We start from the raw sequence: 21,251 nt of genomic DNA, 5'->3' as shown, positions 1-21,251 counted from the left end.
ACATATTACCCTTTGCCCAGAAATCTTTTAAGTACTAAAATTGTACTTAAATCTTTTAAGTACAATTCATTTTTAACTGAATGATTGTCAATTTCCTTTCATCTAGATTTCCTGTTCCCAGTTGATCCTCCATACAGCTGTCAGAGACCATCCTAAAAAAACAAGTATCCTCCTGCCCACTCCTTGCACAAAATATCCACTGGATTCCTGCTAACTACTGAATAAAATCTGAACTCCCTACTGAAAATCAAGATCCTCCAAAGCTGATCTTAACCTACCTCTTCCTTCACCAATAACTCTTGCATTAAATGCTCAAACAGGTTATTATCCCATTCTCCCTAAGTATGCTAAAGCTTCTCAAAGCTCTGTATTCTGCACCGAATCCCGGAATTACCTTCTCCTTTTGAGCTCAGCAAATTCCTTTCCATCCTAATAACCCAGCTCAAATATTTATTCCTTTACAAAGCTTTTTTGTTGCCCTAGGCAAAGTTATTTTGTTATAAAGGGGGCACGAAGAATATTTGTTGAATGAATGTCCCATGTATAAAGGAGTAAAAGTGATCATCTTTGTATATCCAATGCCAAGCTCAGTGGTCAAGGCAGCATAAATGGGTACTGCAGGAAGGAATGAAGCCTCATCATATCATAAATTCCTTCAGGGCCCTGGTTTTCAGATAGTACTTCATCACAAATATCTATCACAGTTAACTTGCCCTCTCAATAAAGATCAAATGATCGTGCATGTTGCTGGGTGCAGTGGCTCACATCTGTCATCTCAACACCTTGGGAGATCAAGGAGGACAGATCGCTTGAGCTCGAGTTCCAGACCCGCCTGGGCAACATGGCAAAACCCCATCTCTACTAAAGACACAAAAAAGTAGGCAGGCGCAGGGGCTGCGCTGGTGACCCCAGCTACTTGGGAGGCTGAGGCGGGAGGACTGCTTAAGACCAGGAGGTGGAAATTGCAGTGAGATGGCACCACTGCACTCCAGCCTGGAAGACAAAGCGAGACCCCATCTCAAAGAATAAAAAATCATGACCATGGCCTGGCAAGGTGGCTCAGGCCTGTAATCCCAACACATTGGGATCCTGGCCATGGCAGGTGGATCACCTGAGGTTGGGAGTTCAAGACCAGCCTGATCAACATGGAGAAACTCCGTCTCTACTAAAAAATACAAAATTAGTCAGGACTGGTGGTGCATGCCTGTAATCCCAGCTACTATGGAGGCTGAGGCAGGAGAATCACTTGAACCCAGGAGGCGGAGGTTGCAGTGAGCCAAGATCGCGCCATTGCACTCCAGCCTGGGCAACAAGAGCGAAACTCAGTCTCAAAAAAAGAAAAAAAAAAAAAATCATGACCGTACATATTGATGACAACTAAGGTGAACCAATCAAAATCCAAGGGAAAACAGAAGAGTTTGGGTTAGCCTTGGAGCTCACTTAGTGGGAGGTCTCTTCCCGGTCAGTTGAGGGTTGCAAGGCCGGGTATGGTGGCTCATGCCTGTAATCCCAGCACAGGCCAAAATGGGAGGATCTCTTGAGCCCAGGAGTTCTACACCAGCCTGGGCAACATAGTGAAACGCCGTTTCTAAGAAAAGAAGGAGGGGGGGAGGGAGAGAGAGAGATTAAAGGGATTGCAAAATTAAATTAAATATTAGGGGATGGGGCTGGACGCGGTGGCTCACACCTGTAATCCCAGCACTCTGGGAGGCCGAGGCTGGCGGATCACGAGGTCAGGAGTTCGAGGCCAGCCTGACCAACATGATGAAACCCCATCTCTCTTTAAAACCTTTTAAAAATAAAAATAAATAAGGAAATGGGTATAAATGATAGCTCAGGTTCACCTGGTCACAGGAGGCCAGACTTGCCGGTGTTGGAGCTAATCTGAGCTCCTGTTTTCTAAAGAGCACGTAAAATAACACGAAGTCAAAAAAAATTAGGACTTGGGATTTCACAGTGATAGTGGAAGCACTCGAGGGCGACGGTGGGGAGGGCTCGGAGGGCCAAGACCCTTTTAGTACAGCACGGTACAAACATCCGAAAGGTCTCTGGAATCGATGAACAAAAAGGACCCCTACGTGGTATGGTCTCGCAGCCCAAAACGACGGAAAGAGCCCGAGCGCTGGAGGCTGAGAACGCCGCAGCCACGAGGCCAAGGACTCAAAGCTGGCGTCGGTTTAACTCCTCCAGCGCCGAGAGATGGAAGGGGGAAGCACAGGGAAACAGAAAGGAGGGAAGGAGATCCCGGGAGGGAACAGCAAAACAGCCGGGAGCTTGAGACCCATGGAGAAGTCACTTCTCTTTCCCTCGCTGACCACTTCTGCCGGAAACGGCCGGGACAGTCGCAGCCGGGAACGCGTACTCTGGAGAGACCCGGTCGGAGACAGGGCCCGGCGCTCCCGGAGGGCCTAAGACGCCGCCTCCCCCAGCCAGAGGCTCGCTCCTTTCTCCCGCCCTCACTTGCCTCGTCAGGCCTCCCCTAGTGTCGTCCACTGCCCTTCCCAACCCCTGGGCGAATCCAGGTTCAAGAGGGAAAAAAGCTGATGCTGGCTCAGCAGCGCCGGAGACGACCGGCCGGCAGAAACCCCACAGTTGCGGCCGCCATTTTGGAGCTGGAAGCGAGCGGCGGAAGCAAAGAGCACCCAGGACGAGACCATCTCCGGGGGGTGGGCACAGGGCTGTGGGAAGAAGACGGCTTACGCCTGCATGCCTCTTCGGCATTGAGCCAAGTTTTACTCAGAAATTATTGGTAGTGTTTAGTAGCTAAGAAAAAATGAGAGGAGTCAACCCTCAGGAGGAAGAAGTAATGTGATTTGCCGGCGCCACCCCTCTGCTCCCTGCGGACGCTGCGAATGGCAAGTCCCGAGGTCGCAACTTCTACGGAGGCGGGTGGCTGAGTTCTCCGTTGTCCTTGGGGTCTCCGGTCGCTGTTGCCACTGGGCCTGCAGGTGGGTTTGGGGAGCCCGGGCGGCCGCGGCGCAGCCGATCACGGCAAGGGTGGAGGGGTCCTGGCGAGGGTGGAGAGGAGGGTTCTAGACAAGCCTTCAGTGCTGTGCGTGTATGGAGCGGGGTCTGCGCTTCCCTGGGCCTTCCTAGCTAAGATGACAGGAAAGGGAAAGGTTTCTTTGGGTGGGGGATGGGGTTTCCGGGCCGGAGCTTTTGGAAAGGGTTTTCTGAGGCTTTCATAGCAGAAAACGTCCGGATAGAAGTGACCCAGTGACCGCCTGCTAGCCGGACTGGAGAGGAGACCAGCCGCGATCCCACCATCTGGCCTGAAGCGAGCAGCTTACATTCGTCCAAGCCCCAGCCTTCTGTCACCTCGCTAACCTCGCTGTCTTCCAAACCGCAATCCTCTTGAACCGACACCGTTGCACCAAAATGATGTGCTTACCCTTTTGCTTTGCTTTTCTATTTTTATTTTTATTTTTGAGTCAGAAATTCACTTTTGTCACCCAGGCTGGAGTGCAATGGCGCAGTCTCGTCTCACTGCAACCCGAGTCCAAGCGATTCTCCTGTCTCAGCTTCCCGAGTAGCTGGGATTACAGGCGAACAGCACGCCCGGCTAATTTTTGTATTTTTAGTAGAGACAGGGTTTCACCATGTTGACCAGGCTGGTCTCGAACCCCTGACCTCAGGTGATCTGCTCGCCTCGGCCTCCCAAAGTGCTGGATGGATTACAGGCGTGAGCCACCGCGTCCGACCAACCTTTTGCTTTTTTTAAAACGTAGTATTTAAAATCGATCTTGGTTTCCAAGACCTCAAGGAGTTCCAGGCGTCAAATAATTTGATTCCTCCCGTGCATCCTGCAAAGTTTTCGCAGGTTAAATCGACAGTTTTTAAGCAATACATCTACAAGTACTGCGGGGACTGGTTAGACAGTGTCTCCTGGTTTACAATGTGAATTTGGAGTGATTTATTTAAAAAGATACACACCAGATGCGCTTTTCTTTTTAGTGGTTGAGTGAGGGAAAGCATGGGGTTGAAGAAAAATATTAGGAAAAATAAGAAAAAAAGAGATTTATATGAATGTTTATCTCTATACTTAGTATTAGAGACAGTAATATACAAGAGCTTGGGCCACAGTGGCTCAGGCCTGTAATCCCAACACTTTGGGAGGTCAAGATGGGAGGATCTTGAGCCCAGGAGTTTGAGACCAAGGAGCCAGACTGCCTGGGTACTAATCACAGCTATACCACTTACCTGTGTCTGTGACTATAGGCAGATTACTTAATCAGGATTGTCCCCAGATTTCTTCATATGAAAAAAATAAGCCTATTGCTTTGAGGACATTGTATTAGCTAAGATGTATGTAGTGTTATCGTGAGGATTATATAAGTTGGTGATTATGAAAAGCATCAAGAAGGATGCCTGGCAGTGCTTTAAGATTCAGCTCTTGCCAGGCCTGGTGGCTCACGCCTGTAAACCCAGCACTTTGGGAGGCGGAGGTGGCCGGACCACCTGAGGTCCGGAGTTTGAGACCAGCCTGACCAATATGGAGAAACCCCGTCTCTACTAAAAATACAAAAAATTATCCACGAACACAGAGACATGTATTGTCTGGTGTTCTGCAGTTTAGTGCTTTCAACTTTATCTTATTTAAGGCACTCATTATTCCCACACTTGACTGGCTCAAGGTTATAAAGCAAACAAGTGGCTGACATGGCCACTTGGTCTGTATCACAAAAAGTACCTAAAGATATAAATACAAATAATGTTGCTTAATGAAGGCACCATCTTTTAGGAAATAAAGTCAGGTTGATTACACTTAGATTTATATGTCGAAGAACCATTTGCATCAAAATCTGTGGGGGAGTTCTTTGAAGTACAGATTTTCCAGCCACACCCTGGAGATAAGGCCAAGAAATCCCTAGACTGAAAAGGGGCTCCTCCAGTGATTGTTATGTACAGTCAAGTTTAAGAACTCCAGCTGTAAATAACAGACTAAGACTTAAAACGAATTGATGGCAGTTGTAAATTAACTATTTAAATATCTAATCCTTAACCGCTGTCATAATTTTCTAGACCAGTGATATGCTGGAACATGTGTAGCATTACACTTTATAAACTACAGTATATAATAATTATGTGACTTGTAAGTTCATGACCACTTTCTAAACCAGACACTTTGGAAGACTGAGAAATAATTTGAATTGTGAGGTCAGGTGCTGTGGCTCAATCCTGTAATCCCAGAGCTTTAGTAGGCTGAGGCAGGAGGATCACTTGAGCCCAGGAATTTGAGGTTCCAGTGAGGTATGATCATACTACTGCATTCCAGCCTAGGAAACAGAGCAAGACCTTGCCTTTTAAAAGAAAAGTATGGCCAGGCACAGTGGCTCATGCCTGTAATCCCAGCACTTTGGGAGGCCAAGGTGGCCAGATCACGAAGTAAGGAGTTCAAAACCAGCCTAGCCAACAGTGAAACCCCATCTCTACTAAAAATAGAAAAATTAGCCGGGAATGGTGGCGCGGCTGAGAATTTGCTGGACGTGGTTGCTGAGGCAAGAGAATTGCTTGAACCCAGGAGGCAGAGGTTGCAGTGAGCTGAATTTGCACAACTGCACTCCAGCTTGGGCCACAGAGGAAGACTCTGTCTCAAAAAAAAAAAGAAAAGAAAAAAGTATGAATTGGATTACTATGCCACCCAGTATCAGAGGAGAGGCAGAAATTTAGTCTACATAGTCCTAGCACAGCTTAGTGCTGAGCAAGTGCTGACAACAATAATGTATTGATTGTCTTTGTACGATGATATGTCTTCTCAGTCATTGTACATGATTTATTAATTTAGGTCCAAATGCACACAGGTGTATTTTGACTTCCTCTGTATATACAAATTTTTGCAGAAAATTGGCAATCCAACTATATTTTTATTGAATTAGTGCAATTTATTTTTCACATGATAATTATTGCAGGTTCAGCATTCCTTTTTTATTTTTTATTTTTTTTTGCCAATCAGTTTGAGCTTATGAGGTTAGCCTTGAACTGATGACCTCGCCTTCGCGAGCGCCATGACCTCTGGCGGGAGCCACTTTGGACCCCAGCATTCCTGATCAGAATATTGAAAATCCAAAATGCCCCCAGATCTGAAACTTGGGACCACAAGTTTGAGACCAGCCTGGGCAACATAGCAAGAGCTACAAAAAAAATTTAAGAATTTTTTTTTTTTTTTAATTAGCATGTGTAGCTCCAGCTACTCAGGAGGTTGAGGCGGGGAAGATGACTTGAGCTCAGGAGTTAAGACTGCAGTGGGTTTTGATAACTCCACTGCACTCCATCCTAGGTGACAGAGTGAAACTTAAAAAAAAAAAAATTCGTATAAGATTACCTTCAGGCTATAGGTATATATATAAAGCACAATTGAATTTTTTTTTTTTATGAGACAGAGTTTCACTCATGTTACCCAGGCTGAAGTGCAATGGTGCGATCTCGGCTCACCGCAACCTCCACCTCCTGGGTTCAAGCAATTCTCCCGCCTCAGCCTCCTGAGTAGCTGGGATTACAGGCACGTGCCACCATGCCCAGCTAATTTTTTGTATTTTTAGTAGAGACAGGGTTTCACCATGTCGACCAGGATGGTCTCGATCTCTTGACCTCCTGATCCACCCACCTCAGCCTCCCAAAGTGCTGGGATTACAGGCTTGAGCCACCGCGCCCGGCCCACAATTGAATTTTATCTTTAAATTTTGTCCTATCCTCAAGATAGCTCATGTATATGCAAATATTTCAAAATCTGAACAAATCCAAAATACTTCAGGTCCCAAGCATTTCAGATACAGAAAACCCTATAGTTTAGAACCGTATAGTTCTATTCCCACCTTCAGCATTTAAAAGCTTTTAAGTGGACCAAGATGGCCGATTGCTAACATCTCAGGACTGCAGCTGTCAGTGAAGGCGCGGAGAACTAGACGACGCCACACTTTCAGACAAATTCTGGTCGCTCACGGAGCAGAAGATCCCCAGTGGAGGAATCACACGGGTCGCCAGTGCAACTTTCGTGGCCGGCGCAGCAGTTCCACCTGCGCCTCAGCACGGCAGCTCTTGGAGCAGAGTAAAGAGGTTCGGAGGACCCACAAGGGCTGCCAGCGCGACACCAGAGCCCGGCGCAGCAGCTGTGACGGCACCTCGGCGCGGCAGCGCTCAGCGCAGAGGCGCAGAGTAAACGGGACCGGCTCCCCTTCTGACCGAGGTTTGGAGCCCCGGGAAGGCAGAGTCACCCACTACGGACACAAGAAGGAAGCCACACAAGAGAATCCTGGGCAGAAAAGCACCATCAGTTTTAACACTGCTGCTCTGGCCCTGGGAACTAACAACCTGGACGCCCACTCAAGAGACCTAATCTGAAAGTTGGTAAATTCAAAGACCACAGGAGGATAAACTTACAATGACGGGAAGAAACCAGCGTAAAAAAGCTGAGAATACTCAAAGTCAGAACACCTCTCCCTCTAAAGATGATCACAGTTCCACATCAACAATGGAACAAGGCTTGATGGAGAACGAGCGCATCCCAACGCTAGAATATCGCTTCAGGGAATGGATAATAACAAACTTCTGTGAGTTAAAAGAACATGTAGCCCAACGTAAAGAAACTAGGAACTTTGAAAAAAAAGTTTGATTAAATCCTATTGAGAATAGACAACTTAGAGAGGAGTATGAGTGAAATAATGGAACTGAAGAATACAATACAGGAACTCCGAGAAGTTTGCACAGGTTTAAACACTCGAATTGTTCAAGCAGAAGAAGGGATATCAGAGGTCAAAGTCCAACTTAATGAAATAAAACGCGAAGAAAAGATTAGAGAAAAAAGGATAAAAAGGAATGAGCAAAGTCTCCAAGAAATGTGGGACTATGTGAAAAGACCAAATCTACGTTTGATAGGTGTACCTGAATGTGACAGGTAGAATGAATCCAAGATGGAAAATACCCTTCAGGAAATTATTCAGGAAAATTTTCCTAACCTAGCAAAGCAGGACAATATTCAATCCCAGGTAATACAGAGAACACCACAAAGATATTCCTCAAGAAGAGCAACCCCAAGGCACATAATGGTTAGATTCACCAGGGTTGAAACAAAGGAGAAAATACTAAGGGCAGCCAGAGAGAACAGTCAGGTTACCCACAAAGACAAGCCAATCAGACTTACAGCAGATCTCTCAGCAGAAACTCTACAAGCCAGAAGAGAGTGGGGGCCGATATTCAACATCCTCAAAGAACAGAACTTTCAGCCCAGAATTTCATATCCAGCCAAACTAAGCTTCACAACTGAAGGAAAAATAAAATCTTTTATGAACAAGCAAGAACTCAGAGATTTTATTACCACCAGGCCTGCTTTACGAGCTTCTGAAAGAAGCATTACACATAGAAAGAAACAACCAGTATCAGCCCTTCTAAAAATATACCAAAAAGTAAAGAGCACCAACATAAAGAAGAATTTACACCAACGAATGAATAAAACAGCAAGTTAACATCAAAGGGCAGTAACCTTAAATTTAAATCGACTTAAATCCCCCAATCAAAAGACACAGCCAAAACCCAACGGCATGTTACATCCAGACCTGTTCCACATGCAAGGATACACAAAGACTCAAAATAAAGGGATGGAGAAAGATTTACCAACCAAATGGAGAGCAAAAATAAATAAATAAAAAGCAGGAGTTGCAATTCTCGTATCGGATAAAATAGATTTTAAAGCAACAAAGATATAGTGGTAAAAGGATCAATGCAACAACAAGAGCTAACGATCCTAACACCCAGATACATAGAGACTTAGACACAATGAGACAGAAAATTAATAAGGATATCAAGGACTCAAACTCAGATCCGGAACAAGTAAACTTAATAAATATTTATAGAGCTCTCCACTTCAAATACACAAAATATACATTCTTGTCAATACCACATCACACCTACTCATAGGTTTAAATGAAACATTGATTGGCCATTATTAATACCCACTTTTTTTTAAGAATAAAGCAATATTTCCACTCACTCTCCCTCTTTCTCGTCCTCTTTCTTCCTCTCCTTTACTCATTTTTTTCTTCTTTACTTCACTCAAAAAAAAAGAAATCAACTTGTAAACCTCTAGATCCAGGTTGGCAACGTCTTTCTCATTGCTTGAATTCCTTCCTTCCCTTCCCTTCCTCCCTCCCTTTCTCCCCCCTTCATCCCTTCATCTCTCCCTTCCTAAAAAAATTAAAAAAATAAAATAAAAAAAAAAAAGCTTTTAAGTACCATAAACATCAATTCAGGGAGGGGTTTCTTAGGCACAAGCTATGATATAATAGGAGCCAAAGCTGTAGAGTGAAGCTGAATTTGAACTCCAGCTCTATTCTTAATAGTTATTTGGATTAAGCTATTTTATTTTGTGTGTGTGTGTATGTGGCATGAGTCTATGAAGGATTAAGCTAATTTCTTATCTGTAAAATGTAGGTAATAGTTATTTCACATTACATACAGAAATGTATGATGGCTCTGGTACCTAGTAGTCGTTCTTTTTTTTTTTTTTTTGAGACAGCGTCTTGTTCTGTTACCCGGGTGATCTGTGATTTCAGCTCACTGCAACCTCCATCTCCTGGGGTCAAGCAGTCCTCTCACCTCAGCCTCCTCAGTAGCTGGGACTACGAGCATATACCACCACACCCAGCTAATTTTTTGATTTTTTTTTGTACAGACAAGGTTTTGCGATGTTTCCCAGGCTGGTCTCAAACTTCTAGGCTCAAGCAATCAATTCGCCTTAGCCTCCCAAAGTGCTGGGGTTATGGGGATGAGCCACCTAGTGGTCATTCTGTAAAAGTAAGTTTTCTTCCTTTACCTTTTGTTTTTCTTTCTTGAGTCGGAGTCTGGAGTGCAGTGGTGCCATCTCAACTCACTGCAACCTCTGCCTCCTGAATTTAAGCAATTCTCCTGCCTCAGCCTTCTGAGTAGCTAGGATTACAGGTGTGCACCACCACTCCTAGCTAATTTTTGTATTTTTAGTAGAGATGGGGTTTTACCATGTTGGCCAGGCTGGTCTCAAACTTCTGACCTTGTGATCTGCCTGCCTCAGCCTCCCAAAGTGCTAGGATTACAGGTGTGAGCCACCACACCCAGCCCCTTTACCTTTTACAGAGTAATTGATATTCAGGTCTACTGTGACATTACTGAATATAGTTTTTTTCCCTCTCATATCTTAATTTTCCTTCTAAAATTAGTTTTCAGTAATTCTATTTTTACCTAAAGAATTCCACTTCTGGCAAAATTGTATTATTTGTTTTTGCATTGCAAGAAATTCTAAATGTTTTACACATGTAAAAGTTCTTAATCAGAGCCAGGTGTACTGATGCATGCCTGTAGTCCCAGCTACTTGGGAGGCTGAGGCAGGAAGAATACTTGAGCCCAGGAGTTGAGAGCTGTAGTGCCTGAATAGCCACTGCACTCCAGCCTGGGCAACGTAGTAAGTCCTCGTCTCTTTTAAAAAAAAACTGTTCCAAAACAGCGTGAGGAGAATGCAAACAGTCAACTGTTGGCAAGTACAATTTTTGTATCTTACCACATCCCTAGTGAAGCTTTATGTAAAATTTAATAAATAGACTTGGTGCAGTGTAATTTTTATATTAATCATTGTCCCATATATAATCTTCAATTAGATTTTTAAGCATTACACTACATTCTGATGCCAGGCAAGCAGAGAGGCTTATTATGCTTTTAACATCTGTCTCTTACATCTATGTCTATCATCTTCCTGTTTCAGGTGCAATTTATTTATTTTATTGAGACAGATTCTTGCTCTATCAACCAGGCTGGAGTGCGGTGGCACAATCTTGGCTCACTGAAGTCTCTGCCTCCTGGGTTCAAGCAATTCTGCCTCAGCCTCTCCAATAGCTAGGATAACAGACATGCACCACCACAGCTGGCTAATTTTTGTACTTTTAGTAGAGATGGCATTTTGCCATGTTAGCCAGCCTGGTCTCGAACTCCTGACCTCAAGTGATCCACCCACTTTAGCCTCCCAAAGTGCTGGGATTACAGGCATGAGCCACCACGCCCGGCCCAGATGCAATGTAAAAGCTATTTCAAAAAAACAAAAAAGTCCAGGTGCAGTGGCTCACGCCTGTAATCCCAGCACTTTGGGAGGCCTAGGCAGGCAGATTATGAGGTCAGGAGTTCAAGACCAGCCTGGCCAATGTAGTAAAACCCCCGTCTCTACTAAAAATACAAAAAAATTAGCCCGGTGTAGTGACAGGCACCTTTAATCCCAGCTACTCAGGAGGCCGAGGCAGGAGAATTGCTTGAACTGGGGAGGCACAGGTTGCAGTGAGCTGAGATAGTACCATGGCATTCTAGCCTGGGTGACAGAGCCAAGACTCCCTCTCAAAAAAAAGCAGGGAGGTTGTAATTCTGATATTTTCTTTTTTCTTTTAGCGATCATGGTAAACTTCCTTCAACTTTTGCGGGACCAGTGGGTTGTTCTTTTTGTCCCTATGGGATTTGTCCTTGGCTGTTACCTTGACAGAAAGAATGATGAAAAGCTGACTGCCTTCCGGAATAAGAGTATGTTATATAAAAGGTTAGTCTGCATTTTTAAAATCAGCAATTGGCCAGATTTTGGGAATATCCTTTTTAATATGTGCCAAAAATAAATAGAAGGGGTAATTTTCCCCCCTGAGGACTTAGATTCAAATTATACTGTTTTTTAGTCTTGTTCGTTATTGAATCCTTGGATAAAACAATATGATTACCTCTAGAATGTAAACAGTCTCCATTTTGTGAATAGGCTATTTCAGGTCTTTGACAGTATCCTCTTATTTTAATTCAAAGTGCATTTAATATGAAACAGTTTAAAAGCAGTTGACCAAAGCCTAACTTAGATACAGCTTCCACATACATTGTCATATATATTATCTTAAGACATGATACAGACTGGGCACAGTGCACGCCCGACCAGTAATTACAATTCTTTAACCCAGAAAAATGAAGCTGATGATATGGTTAAAATCATGAGAGAAAAGAATGAATATGATGAATTGAATATGTACATTTTTTTAATGGATCAGTGTAATAGAAAATAAAATATTGGCCGGGCGTGATGGCTCACACCTGTAATCCTAGCACTGTAGGAGGCTGAGGCAGGCAGATCACTTGAGGTCAGAAGTTGAAGACCAGCCTGGCTAACATGGCGAAACTCCATCTCTACTAAAAATAGTTAGGTGTGGTGTCGCAGGACTGTAATCCCAGCTACTCAGGAGGGTGAATCAGAATAGCTTGAACCCAGGAGGTGGGGTTTGCAGTGAGCCAAGATTGTGTGACTACTACACTCCAGCCTGGGCAACAGAGCAAGACTCCGTCTCAAAAAATAAAATAAAAGGCTGGGCATGGTGGCTCACACCTATAATCCCAGCACTTTGGGAGGCCGAGGTGGGTGGATCACGAGGTCGAGAAATCGAGACCATCCTGGTCAACAAGGTGAAACCCCGTCTCTACTAAAAATACAAAACTTAGCTGGGCATGGTAGTGCGCGCCTATAGTCCCAGCTACTCGGAGGCTGAGGCAGGAGAATTGCTTGAACCCAGGAGGCGGAGGTTGCGGTGAGCCGAGATCATGCCATTGCACTCCAGTCTGGGTAACAACAGCGAAACTCCGTCTCAAAAATAAAATAAAAATTTTGACTGACTTCCCCTTTTATTTCTTATCAAAGTTTTATTTTCACTTTTTCCATTTCTTCCTTTTTTGCTTTCCACACAGGGAATTGCGACCCAATGAAGAATATACCTGGAAGTAAAGACTGGCTGACGTATGCAGTGTTCACATTTTAAAGTTCTGAGAGAAATAAAATCGTATCACTGTTGAATTTGAAGAATCTGAAATGTCTTTCTTTATATATGAAGGTAGTTGTTATAGTGAATCTCAAGCTTCTCTTCAAAGAATCAGTATGTCAGTATGTTCAGCTCTCTTATTCTTTAATTCTCTATTTTAAAGTTTAACTTCCTCGTAATTCTAGTTAATAACCTTCTCCCCAGGTTCTAATCAGTAGTTCACATCTGCTCCTCCTCCCCCTCATCCTGATTCATCCCAGTCACTTTCCTGCTTGCAGAAACACCCATCCTGCCACTCCAGTTGGGACTCCTGCTCTTTTTAAAAGAGCCAGTCAGGATTAGTCTAGCCTGTGCTGTCTAACCCTAGCCAATAGGGGATGACACACCAACAGGGGCGACCCTCCCCGGCACCAGGCATAAGTACCCTTCCCCCCACTTGTCCAAGACTGCAGTGGCCATCATTGCTCCATTCATTCTCCCCGCACCCATCTATAGAAGTAAACTGCCTTGCTGAAATGACATATCTTTGAGTGCTATTTCTTTTGCAGCAGGGTCTTTCTAGTAACAAGCATACTTAGCTTACAAAATAATTATTAGGTAATTATTGTATTAACTAATTGTATACCTGATTGTAAACATTGGTATTAATAATTAGCTTTTAATTTGCTGTTTCTCATTTTGGATCACAGTGCTATTAAATCATAGAGCCAATTTTTTATCAGATATTTTTCAGGGAAAAAAAATTTCAAACATTGTGCTTCAATGAGACTTCAAAAGGATGATGCTAAGATTTTGATAAAAATCACATAACTAAAAATTTTAGTGACCTTAGGTTTGGCAAAGCTTTTTCCTGTTGTAAAATCTAGGATACACACAGGAAGCAAGGATTTTTAAAATATAACACACAAAACATGAACTAATTTAAAAAATCAGTAAGTTGTACTTCATCAAAATTTAAAACTTTTGCTCTTCAAAAAACATATAGAATATGTAAAGAATCCTTATAGCTTAATAATAAACAACTAAACTTTTAGATCAGCAAAAGATTTTAACAAACACTGCCAAAAGAGATAAGAGGATGGCAGGTAAGCACATGAAAAGATACTCAGCATTAGTAGTCACGAGAGAAATGCAAATTAACAGCATAATGAGATAGTACTATACACCTATTAAAATGGTTAAAATTAGGCTAGGCTGGGTGGCTCATGCCTGTAATCCCAACACTTTGGGAGGTCAAGGTGGGTGGATCACAAGGTCCGGAGTTGACCAGCCTGGCCAACATGATAACCCCATCTCTACTAAAAATACAAAATTAGCCGGGTATGGTGGTACATGACTAATCTCAGCTACTTGGGAGGCTGAGGTGGGAGAATTGCTTGAACCCAGGAGGCAGAGGTTGCAGTGAATGGAGATAATGCCGCTGCACTCCAGCCTGGGTGACAAAGCAAGACTCTGTCTTTAAAAAAATTAAATTTAGGCCGGGCTCAAGCCCGTAATCCCAGCACTTTGGAGGCCGAGGCGGGTGGATCATGAGGTCAAGAGATCGAGACCATCCTGGTCAACATGGTGAAACCCTGTCTCTACTAAAAAAATTCAAAAAATTAGCTGGGCATTAGTGGCGCGTGCCTGTAATCCCAGCTACTCAGGAGGCTGAGGCAGGAGAATTGGCTGAACCCAGGAGGCGGAGGTTGCGGTGAGCTGAGATCGCACCATTGCACTCCAGCCTGGGTAACGAGTGAAACTCCGCCTCAAAAAAAAAAAAAAAAAAAATTAAAAAAACTGAAATGGTTAAAATGTAAAAGACTGACTACTGATTGTTAGCAAGGATGTAGAGCAGCTAGAAGGTACACCCTGCTGGCAGGAATATAAAATGTAGCTGCCAGTGGTTTTAACACCTTGGAAATAAGTTCAGCAGTTTCAGGTTAAACATACCTATCACTTGACCGAGCCCTCCCAGTCTGGGTTATTTACCCAGGAGAAATGAAAGCATATGTCTGCACAAAGACTTACATGAATGTTCATAGCAGCTTGATTTGTAACAGCCAAAAACGAGGTAACCCAAATGTCTATCAACAAATGAATGGGTAAATTGTGTTGAATCCATATCATGGATCCATATCAACCCAGCAATGAAAAGGAATGATCTATTGATACATACTATGGATGAATTTCAAACAGCGCTGAATGAAAGAAGCTAGATAAAAAAGAATACATGCTATAGGATTCCATTTATATAAATATAAAATGTTTTAAATAGCAATCTATAGTAACAAAGCAGTTCAGTGGTTGCCTCAGAGATCAGGGTCCAGAAGGTGGCTCATGCCTGTAATCCCAGCACTTTAAGAGGCCGAGGCAGTGGGATCACTTGAGATCAGGAGTTTGAGACCAGCCTGGCCTACATAGTGAAACCCTGTCTCTACTAAAAAACTTAGCAGGGCATGATGGCCTGCACTTATAATTCCAGTCCCAGGCAGGAGAATTCCCTGAACCCGGGAGGTTGAGGTTGCAGAGGCACAGGTTGTAGTGAGGTGAGATCATGCCACTGCTCTCCAGCCTGGGTGACAGAGCAAGACAGTCTCAAAAAAAAAAGGAGGGGGGCCAGGTGCAGTGGCTCATACCTGTAATCCCAGCACTTTGAGAGGCTAAAGCAGTGAAGCAGTTGGATCACTTGAGGTCAGGAGTTCAAGACCAGCCTGAACAACAATGGTGAAACTACTAAAAATACAAAATTAGCTGGGGCATGGTGGCCCATGCCTGTAATCCCAGCTACTTGAGAGGCTAAGACAGGAGAACCACTCCAACCCAGGAGGCAGAGGTTGCAGTGAGCTGAGATTATGCCTTTGCACTCCAGCCTGGGCAACAAGAGTTAAACTGTCTCAAAAAAAAAAAAACGGGTATATTTATCTTCTTGATTGAGGTGGTGGTTTCACAGGTGTAGTATACATGCCATCTGTTATATGTATGCGTGTGTCAACATTTATCACATTGTAGACTTTTTTTCTCCCTCTTTATTCCATATAGACTTTAAAACCCATAAAAGCAAGGATTAGCGTTGTTCCCTCTTTTTTTTTAAGATGGAGTCTCGCTACAAACCATAGTGCTTACAGAAAATAAATTTTTTAAAAAAGAAAAAAATGGAGTCCCACTCTATCTCGGCTCACTGCAACCTGTCTCCCGGATTCAAGCGATTCCCCTGCCTCAGTCTCCTGAGTAGCTGGGACTAAAGGTGCGCGCCACCACGCCCAGCTAATTTTTTGTATTTTAGTAGACACCGGGTTTCATCATGGCCAGAATGGTCTCGGTATGCTGACCTCATGATCCACCCGCCTCGGCCTCCCAAAGTGCTGGGATTGCAGGCGTGAGCCACCGCGCCCACCTGACATTAACTACATTTTTTTTTTTGAGACAGAGTTTCGCTCTTGTTACCCAGGCTGGAGTACAATGGCGCGATCTCGGCTCACCGCAACCTCTGCCTCCTGGGTTCAGGCAATTCTCCTGCCTCAGCCTCCCGAGTAGCTGGGATTACAGGCACACACCACCATGCCCAGCTAATTTTTTTTTTATATTTTTAGTAGAGACGGGGTTTCACCATGTTGACCAGGATGGTCTCCATCTCTTGACCTCATGATCCACCCGCCTCGGCCTCCCAAAGTGCTGGGATTACAGGCTTGAGCAACTACATTTTTTTAAAAAAAGAAACAGAAATGGTGGTTTGCAATTTTTTTCGCTTCATAAGACTATGATTTATTTCCCTGGTTCGGCCACACAATTCCTTAAGAACATGGACTTTTCCCGGTACAAGACTATGAACTGTACTGAGATGCTCAACAAACGGTAGCAATACTCTCCTTCCTCATCTGGTTCTCTCTGGCAGTCTCCATTCCCTTACCTCTCACTGCCACTCTGCTCCTTTGACCCTGCAGTCCCCAAAGTCACCAATGGTCTCCATAGCAACAAAATTTAGTGGGCTCTTATAAGTCCTTATATTGCTTGATTTCTTGGCAGCAACTGACATTGACTACTGTCAGGCCTCCATGTGCAGGCCTGGACCTAGAAAGTCTGAAGTCCTGCCTGCCTGCTGATCGCCCCGCACTGCCCCCGCAACCCCGCCTGAGTTTTGTCATTACCCCTGATCGCCCAGCAGAGTGAACCGGGGCATTAAGCTTCCCTTCCTACCCTGCCATTTCACTATTGTTATGATAATGTGAATACTCCACCCCACCCCACCATCTTAACTGTTCTTGCTCTGTGAATATCTCTCCACCCTACCCTACCATCTTTACTCTTACCCCACCCGCCATTGTAACTGAACTTATGATAATGTATAGTCCTCGCCCCTACCCCCACCACTGTAACTGATCTTACTCTAACTTCCACTGCCCACCCCAAACCTATAAAACCAACTCCTATACTCCCGCCCTTCACTGTCGCCCTTTTCAGGCTCAGCCCACCTGCGCCTAGGTGAATAAACAACCATGTTGCTCACAGAAAGCCTGTTTGGAAGATCTCTTTATTAAATGCGTTCAATATTCGGTACTATTGGATGCAAATAACAACTACTCCTTGAAGTGTCCCTGCCCAGGCCTTCCACGTCACAGTCTCTTGCTTCTTCTCCCTACTTCTTAGCTATTGCTTCACTACCCTGAGGGCTCAGCTCTAGACCGCTTCTCAGTCTCTTCCTTTTCCCTAAGATGATTTTATTCACTTCTACAATTTCAGTTACCCCCCTTTTTTTTTTTTTTTTTGAGACAGTCTCACTTTGTTGCCCAGACTGGAGTGCAATGGCACAATCTAGGCTCACTGCAACCTCTGCCTCCTGGGTTCAAGCAATTCTCTTGCCTCAGTCTCCTGAGTAGCTGGGATTGCAGGCATGAGCCACCATGCCCAGCTAATTTTTGTATATTTGGTAGAGACAAGGTTTCATCATGTTGGCCAGGCTGGTCTTGAACTGCTGGCCTCAAGAGATCTGCCTGCCTCTGCCTCCCAAAGTGCTGGGATTACAGGCATGCACCACCATACCCAGCCTCAGTTACCTTTTTTGTGACAATTCCCCATTGAGTGCAAAGCGGCCTCCTGAACTTTAGATCCGGTATCCAACCATTACTCAACATAATTACTCCAATGTCTCATAGATGTTTTAAATTCAGTATCTCCAAAATGTAAACTCTGTCTTACTCTCTTCCCAAAACCTTGCTGCTCCTCCCATGCTTTCCCAATACTCTCAGTATTACTCCTGCCACAATGGCTGCCCAGGGCACAAACCCAGAAGTCACCCTTACACTTCTGTCTTCTACAGTCCCTAATACCTCACTGTGGTAGGAGTTATTAAGAAATTATTTTTCCTGGGTGTGAGGGCTCACGCAGGTAATCCCAGCACTTTGGGAGGCCAAGTTGGGCAGATCGAAAGGTGAGGAGTTCAAGACCACCTTGGCCATTATGGTGAAACTCCATCTCTACTACTGTAGCAGGTGCAGCCATGGGAAACGGATCTCTCAGACACCAAATATAGGAGGAAGGAGTTTATTCGGCTGGGAGCAAGGTGGCATAGTTGCCTAACAGCCAAGCTCCCCAAACAAAGGAAGGTTCCTTCTTTATATAGGCTTATACTTTAGATGTTACACGTGGAAGAATCTTAGGTTTATAGTTTAACATATGAAAAGGGTCTCAGTTTACAGTCTTAGGAATTACATATGAAAAGGGTTTCAGGGGCTGGGCGCAGTGGCTCACACCTGTAATCCCAGCAATTTGGGAGGCCGAGACGGGTGGATCATGAGGTCAAGAGATTGAGACCATCCTGGTCAACATGGTGAAACCCCGTCTCTACTAAAAATACAAAAAATTAGCTGGGCATGGTGGCGTGTGCCTGTAATCCCAGCTACTCGGGAGGCTGAGGCAGGAGAATTGCCTGAACCCAGGAGGTGAAGGTTGCAGTGAGCCGAGATTGCACCATTGCACTCCAGCCTGGGCAACAAGAGCGAAACTCCGTCTCAAAAAAAAAAAATGAAAAGGGTTTCAGTTGACAGTCTCAGGAATTACATATGAAAAGGGCTTGTGTTTGCAGTCTCAGGAATTACATATGAAAAGGGCTTCAGTTTACAGTCTTAGGAAGGAAAAGGGGAAGTTGATCTGAGATGCCTGGGTCTCCCTCTTCACCCCCACCTTTGAGACCCTCACCACTTTATATTATTAGTGAATTAGTGAGAGGTCTCACTTTCATTCTCACTTTCCAGATTTTCTGAAGAAACCGACTGATAATGTTTCATATAATACGCCTGCGATGTCAATTTTTGGCTAACTACAGTAGTGACGAATTCCCTAATCATCTGAAGGAACAGGGCGAGTAGACAAGAGAGCAGTAAACAAACACCTATTATTATTATAACACTTAGATGAGGGTTTTGAATCCTCCCAAGGATGAGAACCAACCTCCAAATAAGGACTCAGGGTTAAATCTGTGCCATATCTGTACAGGCACGTGTGCCACTTTGGTTATGTCTTGTGCAATATCCTCCACTGCTTGCCCCTGGTCATCTATGTGCAGACAGCAGTTGGTTAGGTTGAATTTTCCACAGACTCCCCCCTCGGCTGCTAGCAAATAATCTAGGGCCAGCCGGTTCTCATAAATCACGTTTCTCATTTGAGTTTCTTGTCGGACCAAGAGGGACGGAGCTTTGCCCATTTCATTAGTGAGTATTTCCAAAACAGCCTACAACCAGATGATCCAGTTGACCATGTAAATAGGGGTCCGGTATCTCCATGAGCCATCTTCAGCCCATGTGGCCAGCCCATAGTACTCACTAATTCTCTCCGGTGGCCACTCACCCTCTGTCCAATTCCCTAGATTTAGGTCTCTTTTCTCGCTAGCAGAGTAAACTGGATGCCCTAACAGCTCACATATCTTAACAGATAATAGGAAGAAAGGGGGCTTGATGATGCCTATGAGACAGCTACCTGTCCATCTCATGGATTGCACACCTTATATTGAGTACCATTACATAAACAGGTTCCCTTCTATGTCCCCATACATTTATAAGAACTGCAGGACAACAGAATGGCAGAAACTTTTACGTCCTACCTGGTGTACATACTGAGGGCATTCTTCAAAATTAGTTAATGTTCCTACTGTGCAAGTCCAAACATTAAGAAGAACAAGTCCCATGATGAATCTCCTCATGCTTCGACTGTGGACCAGTCAGCTTCCGGGATGTGACTGGAGCAAGGCTCGTTGTCCTTTTTAAGGTGATTCTGCAGTCCTTGCCTTGGTCTAAGTTTCAGCGGTTGCTGGTTTTTATGCAGCTGTGGTGGATTCAGGCTGGGACTCCCTCTACCTTCACAGCTGTGGGATTGGTCAGGATCAGGTCTGAGGTCCTTTCCATTGTGGCTTTAGAGGGGCTGTACTCCCATCCTTTATCTACACATGATTACCTAGTAAGAAAGGGTGAACTGGGGAGAAAAAGGCTTACAGGACATATGTTATTTACTTAGGTTGAAGTATCCTAAGCAATTCTCCTTAGAGCTTAGCTAGCATCCTAACTCAATCTTTCCCCACACCCAAGGAGTTCCTAGGAGTGCCCAGAGTAGGGGAGGGGGCCTATGGTATAAGACTTCATAGGGGAATATCCTGTTTTTCCTAAAGGGGGTGCCTCTAATTTTGAATAACCCCAAGGGAAGTGCCTGCACCCACTCTAGTCTTGTTTCCTGACAAACTTTCCCTAAGCTGTTTTTGATTGTCTGGTTCACTTTTCCGGAACACAGGTCGGTAGGCAGCATGCAGTTTCCAGGTGATACCCAAGCCTGTTGCTGTTTTCCGGACTAAAATCTGCCACAAATGCTGGTCCACTGTCTGCTCTGATGTGCAGTGGCAGTCCAAACCTAGGGATAAGATCTCGAAGCAGCACACGGGTTACTTCATGGGCTCTTTCAGTCCCATCCAGAGTATGTGCACACCAGGACCAACAAATACTTATGTCCCCCACACTTGGACATTTCAATAAAGTCTACCTGGAGATCTTTAAATGGAGCTGCTCAATAAGCTTGAATTCCAGGGGGAACAGTTGAACCCTGCCTCCTGATGTGTTGCCGACATGTAATGCATCGCAGTGCCACAGTTTTGGCCAAGGCTGCTAAGTGTGAGATGTAAAAGTACCAGCCCAACATCTTTTCAAGCGACTCTTGACCTAAATAAGTGGTCTCATGTATGGCTTGTACGCCTGCTGCCCCAGCAGCTGTGGTGCTTCTATTCTTCCATCTGGCAGTCGGATCCATCCTTCTTTAATCAGTTGCCCCCCTTCTGTCTGGAGAATGTCTCTTTCCTCCTTAGAGTAAGTAGGTGTTAGATCAGGGATCTGGGGAATCAGCGGGGCTGTAACTGCCCTTCGGTAGGGGGCAGATGCTGCCTTACGAGCTGCTGAATCCACTCAGGAATTTCCCAGGGCCACGGAGGTGTGGGCCCACTGATGTCCTTGG

General features: G+C 44.6%; 2 protein-coding genes across 10 annotated transcripts in view; one reads left to right on the top strand and one right to left on the bottom strand.

Annotated features, from left to right (window-relative positions):
- CPSF2 (cleavage and polyadenylation specific factor 2) overlaps positions 1–2,627 on the bottom strand; it is a 42,200-nt gene extending 39,573 nt beyond the window's left edge. For 3 of the 8 annotated variants that reach the window (XM_078335638.1, XM_035261301.3, XM_009006463.5), the window contains exon 1: positions 2,465–2,627. The gene's annotated coding sequence lies outside the window, so the exon portion shown is untranslated. Of the gene's footprint in view, positions 1–1,844 lie in introns of all 8 variants that reach the window. The other 5 variants (XM_078335639.1, XM_078335637.1, XM_035261303.3 and 2 more) reach the window with 4 other exon arrangements.
- Positions 2,628–2,881: 254 nt separating this feature from the next.
- NDUFB1 (NADH:ubiquinone oxidoreductase subunit B1) lies at positions 2,882–12,829 on the top strand. 2 transcript variants are annotated; one of them, XM_035261306.3, is made up of 4 exons: positions 2,882–2,948; positions 9,665–9,786; positions 11,395–11,539; positions 12,715–12,829. In XM_035261306.3, the coding sequence occupies exons 3-4, from the start codon at positions 11,400–11,402 to the stop codon at positions 12,749–12,751; spliced, it is 177 nt and encodes a 58-aa protein (XP_035117197.1). In that variant the 5' UTR covers positions 2,882–2,948; positions 9,665–9,786; positions 11,395–11,399; the 3' UTR covers positions 12,752–12,829. The 2 variants fall into 2 exon arrangements, with proteins under 2 accessions (XP_035117197.1, XP_035117196.1); XM_035261305.3 differs by lacking the exon at positions 9,665–9,786.
- The last annotated feature ends 8,422 nt before the right edge of the window (positions 12,830–21,251 follow it).

The sequence above is a fragment of the Callithrix jacchus genome, chromosome 8 (genome assembly GCF_049354715.1).
Source record: "Callithrix jacchus isolate 240 chromosome 8, calJac240_pri, whole genome shotgun sequence".
Taxonomy (NCBI): domain Eukaryota; kingdom Metazoa; phylum Chordata; class Mammalia; order Primates; family Cebidae; genus Callithrix; species Callithrix jacchus.
This window is presented reverse-complemented; position numbering and strand designations above follow the sequence as displayed.

What these genes read in the sequence shown, in the direction of transcription:
- NDUFB1 (XM_035261305.3), top strand. Translation starts at nt 11,400, where the DNA reads ATGGTAAACTTCCTTCAACTTTTGCGGGACCAGTGGGTTGTTCTTTTT. An exon ending in AAGAGTATGTTATATAAAAG is followed by an intron (nt 11,540 to 12,714) that starts GTTAGTCTGCAT and finishes CTTTCCACACAG; the next exon opens with GGAATTGCGACCCAATGAAG.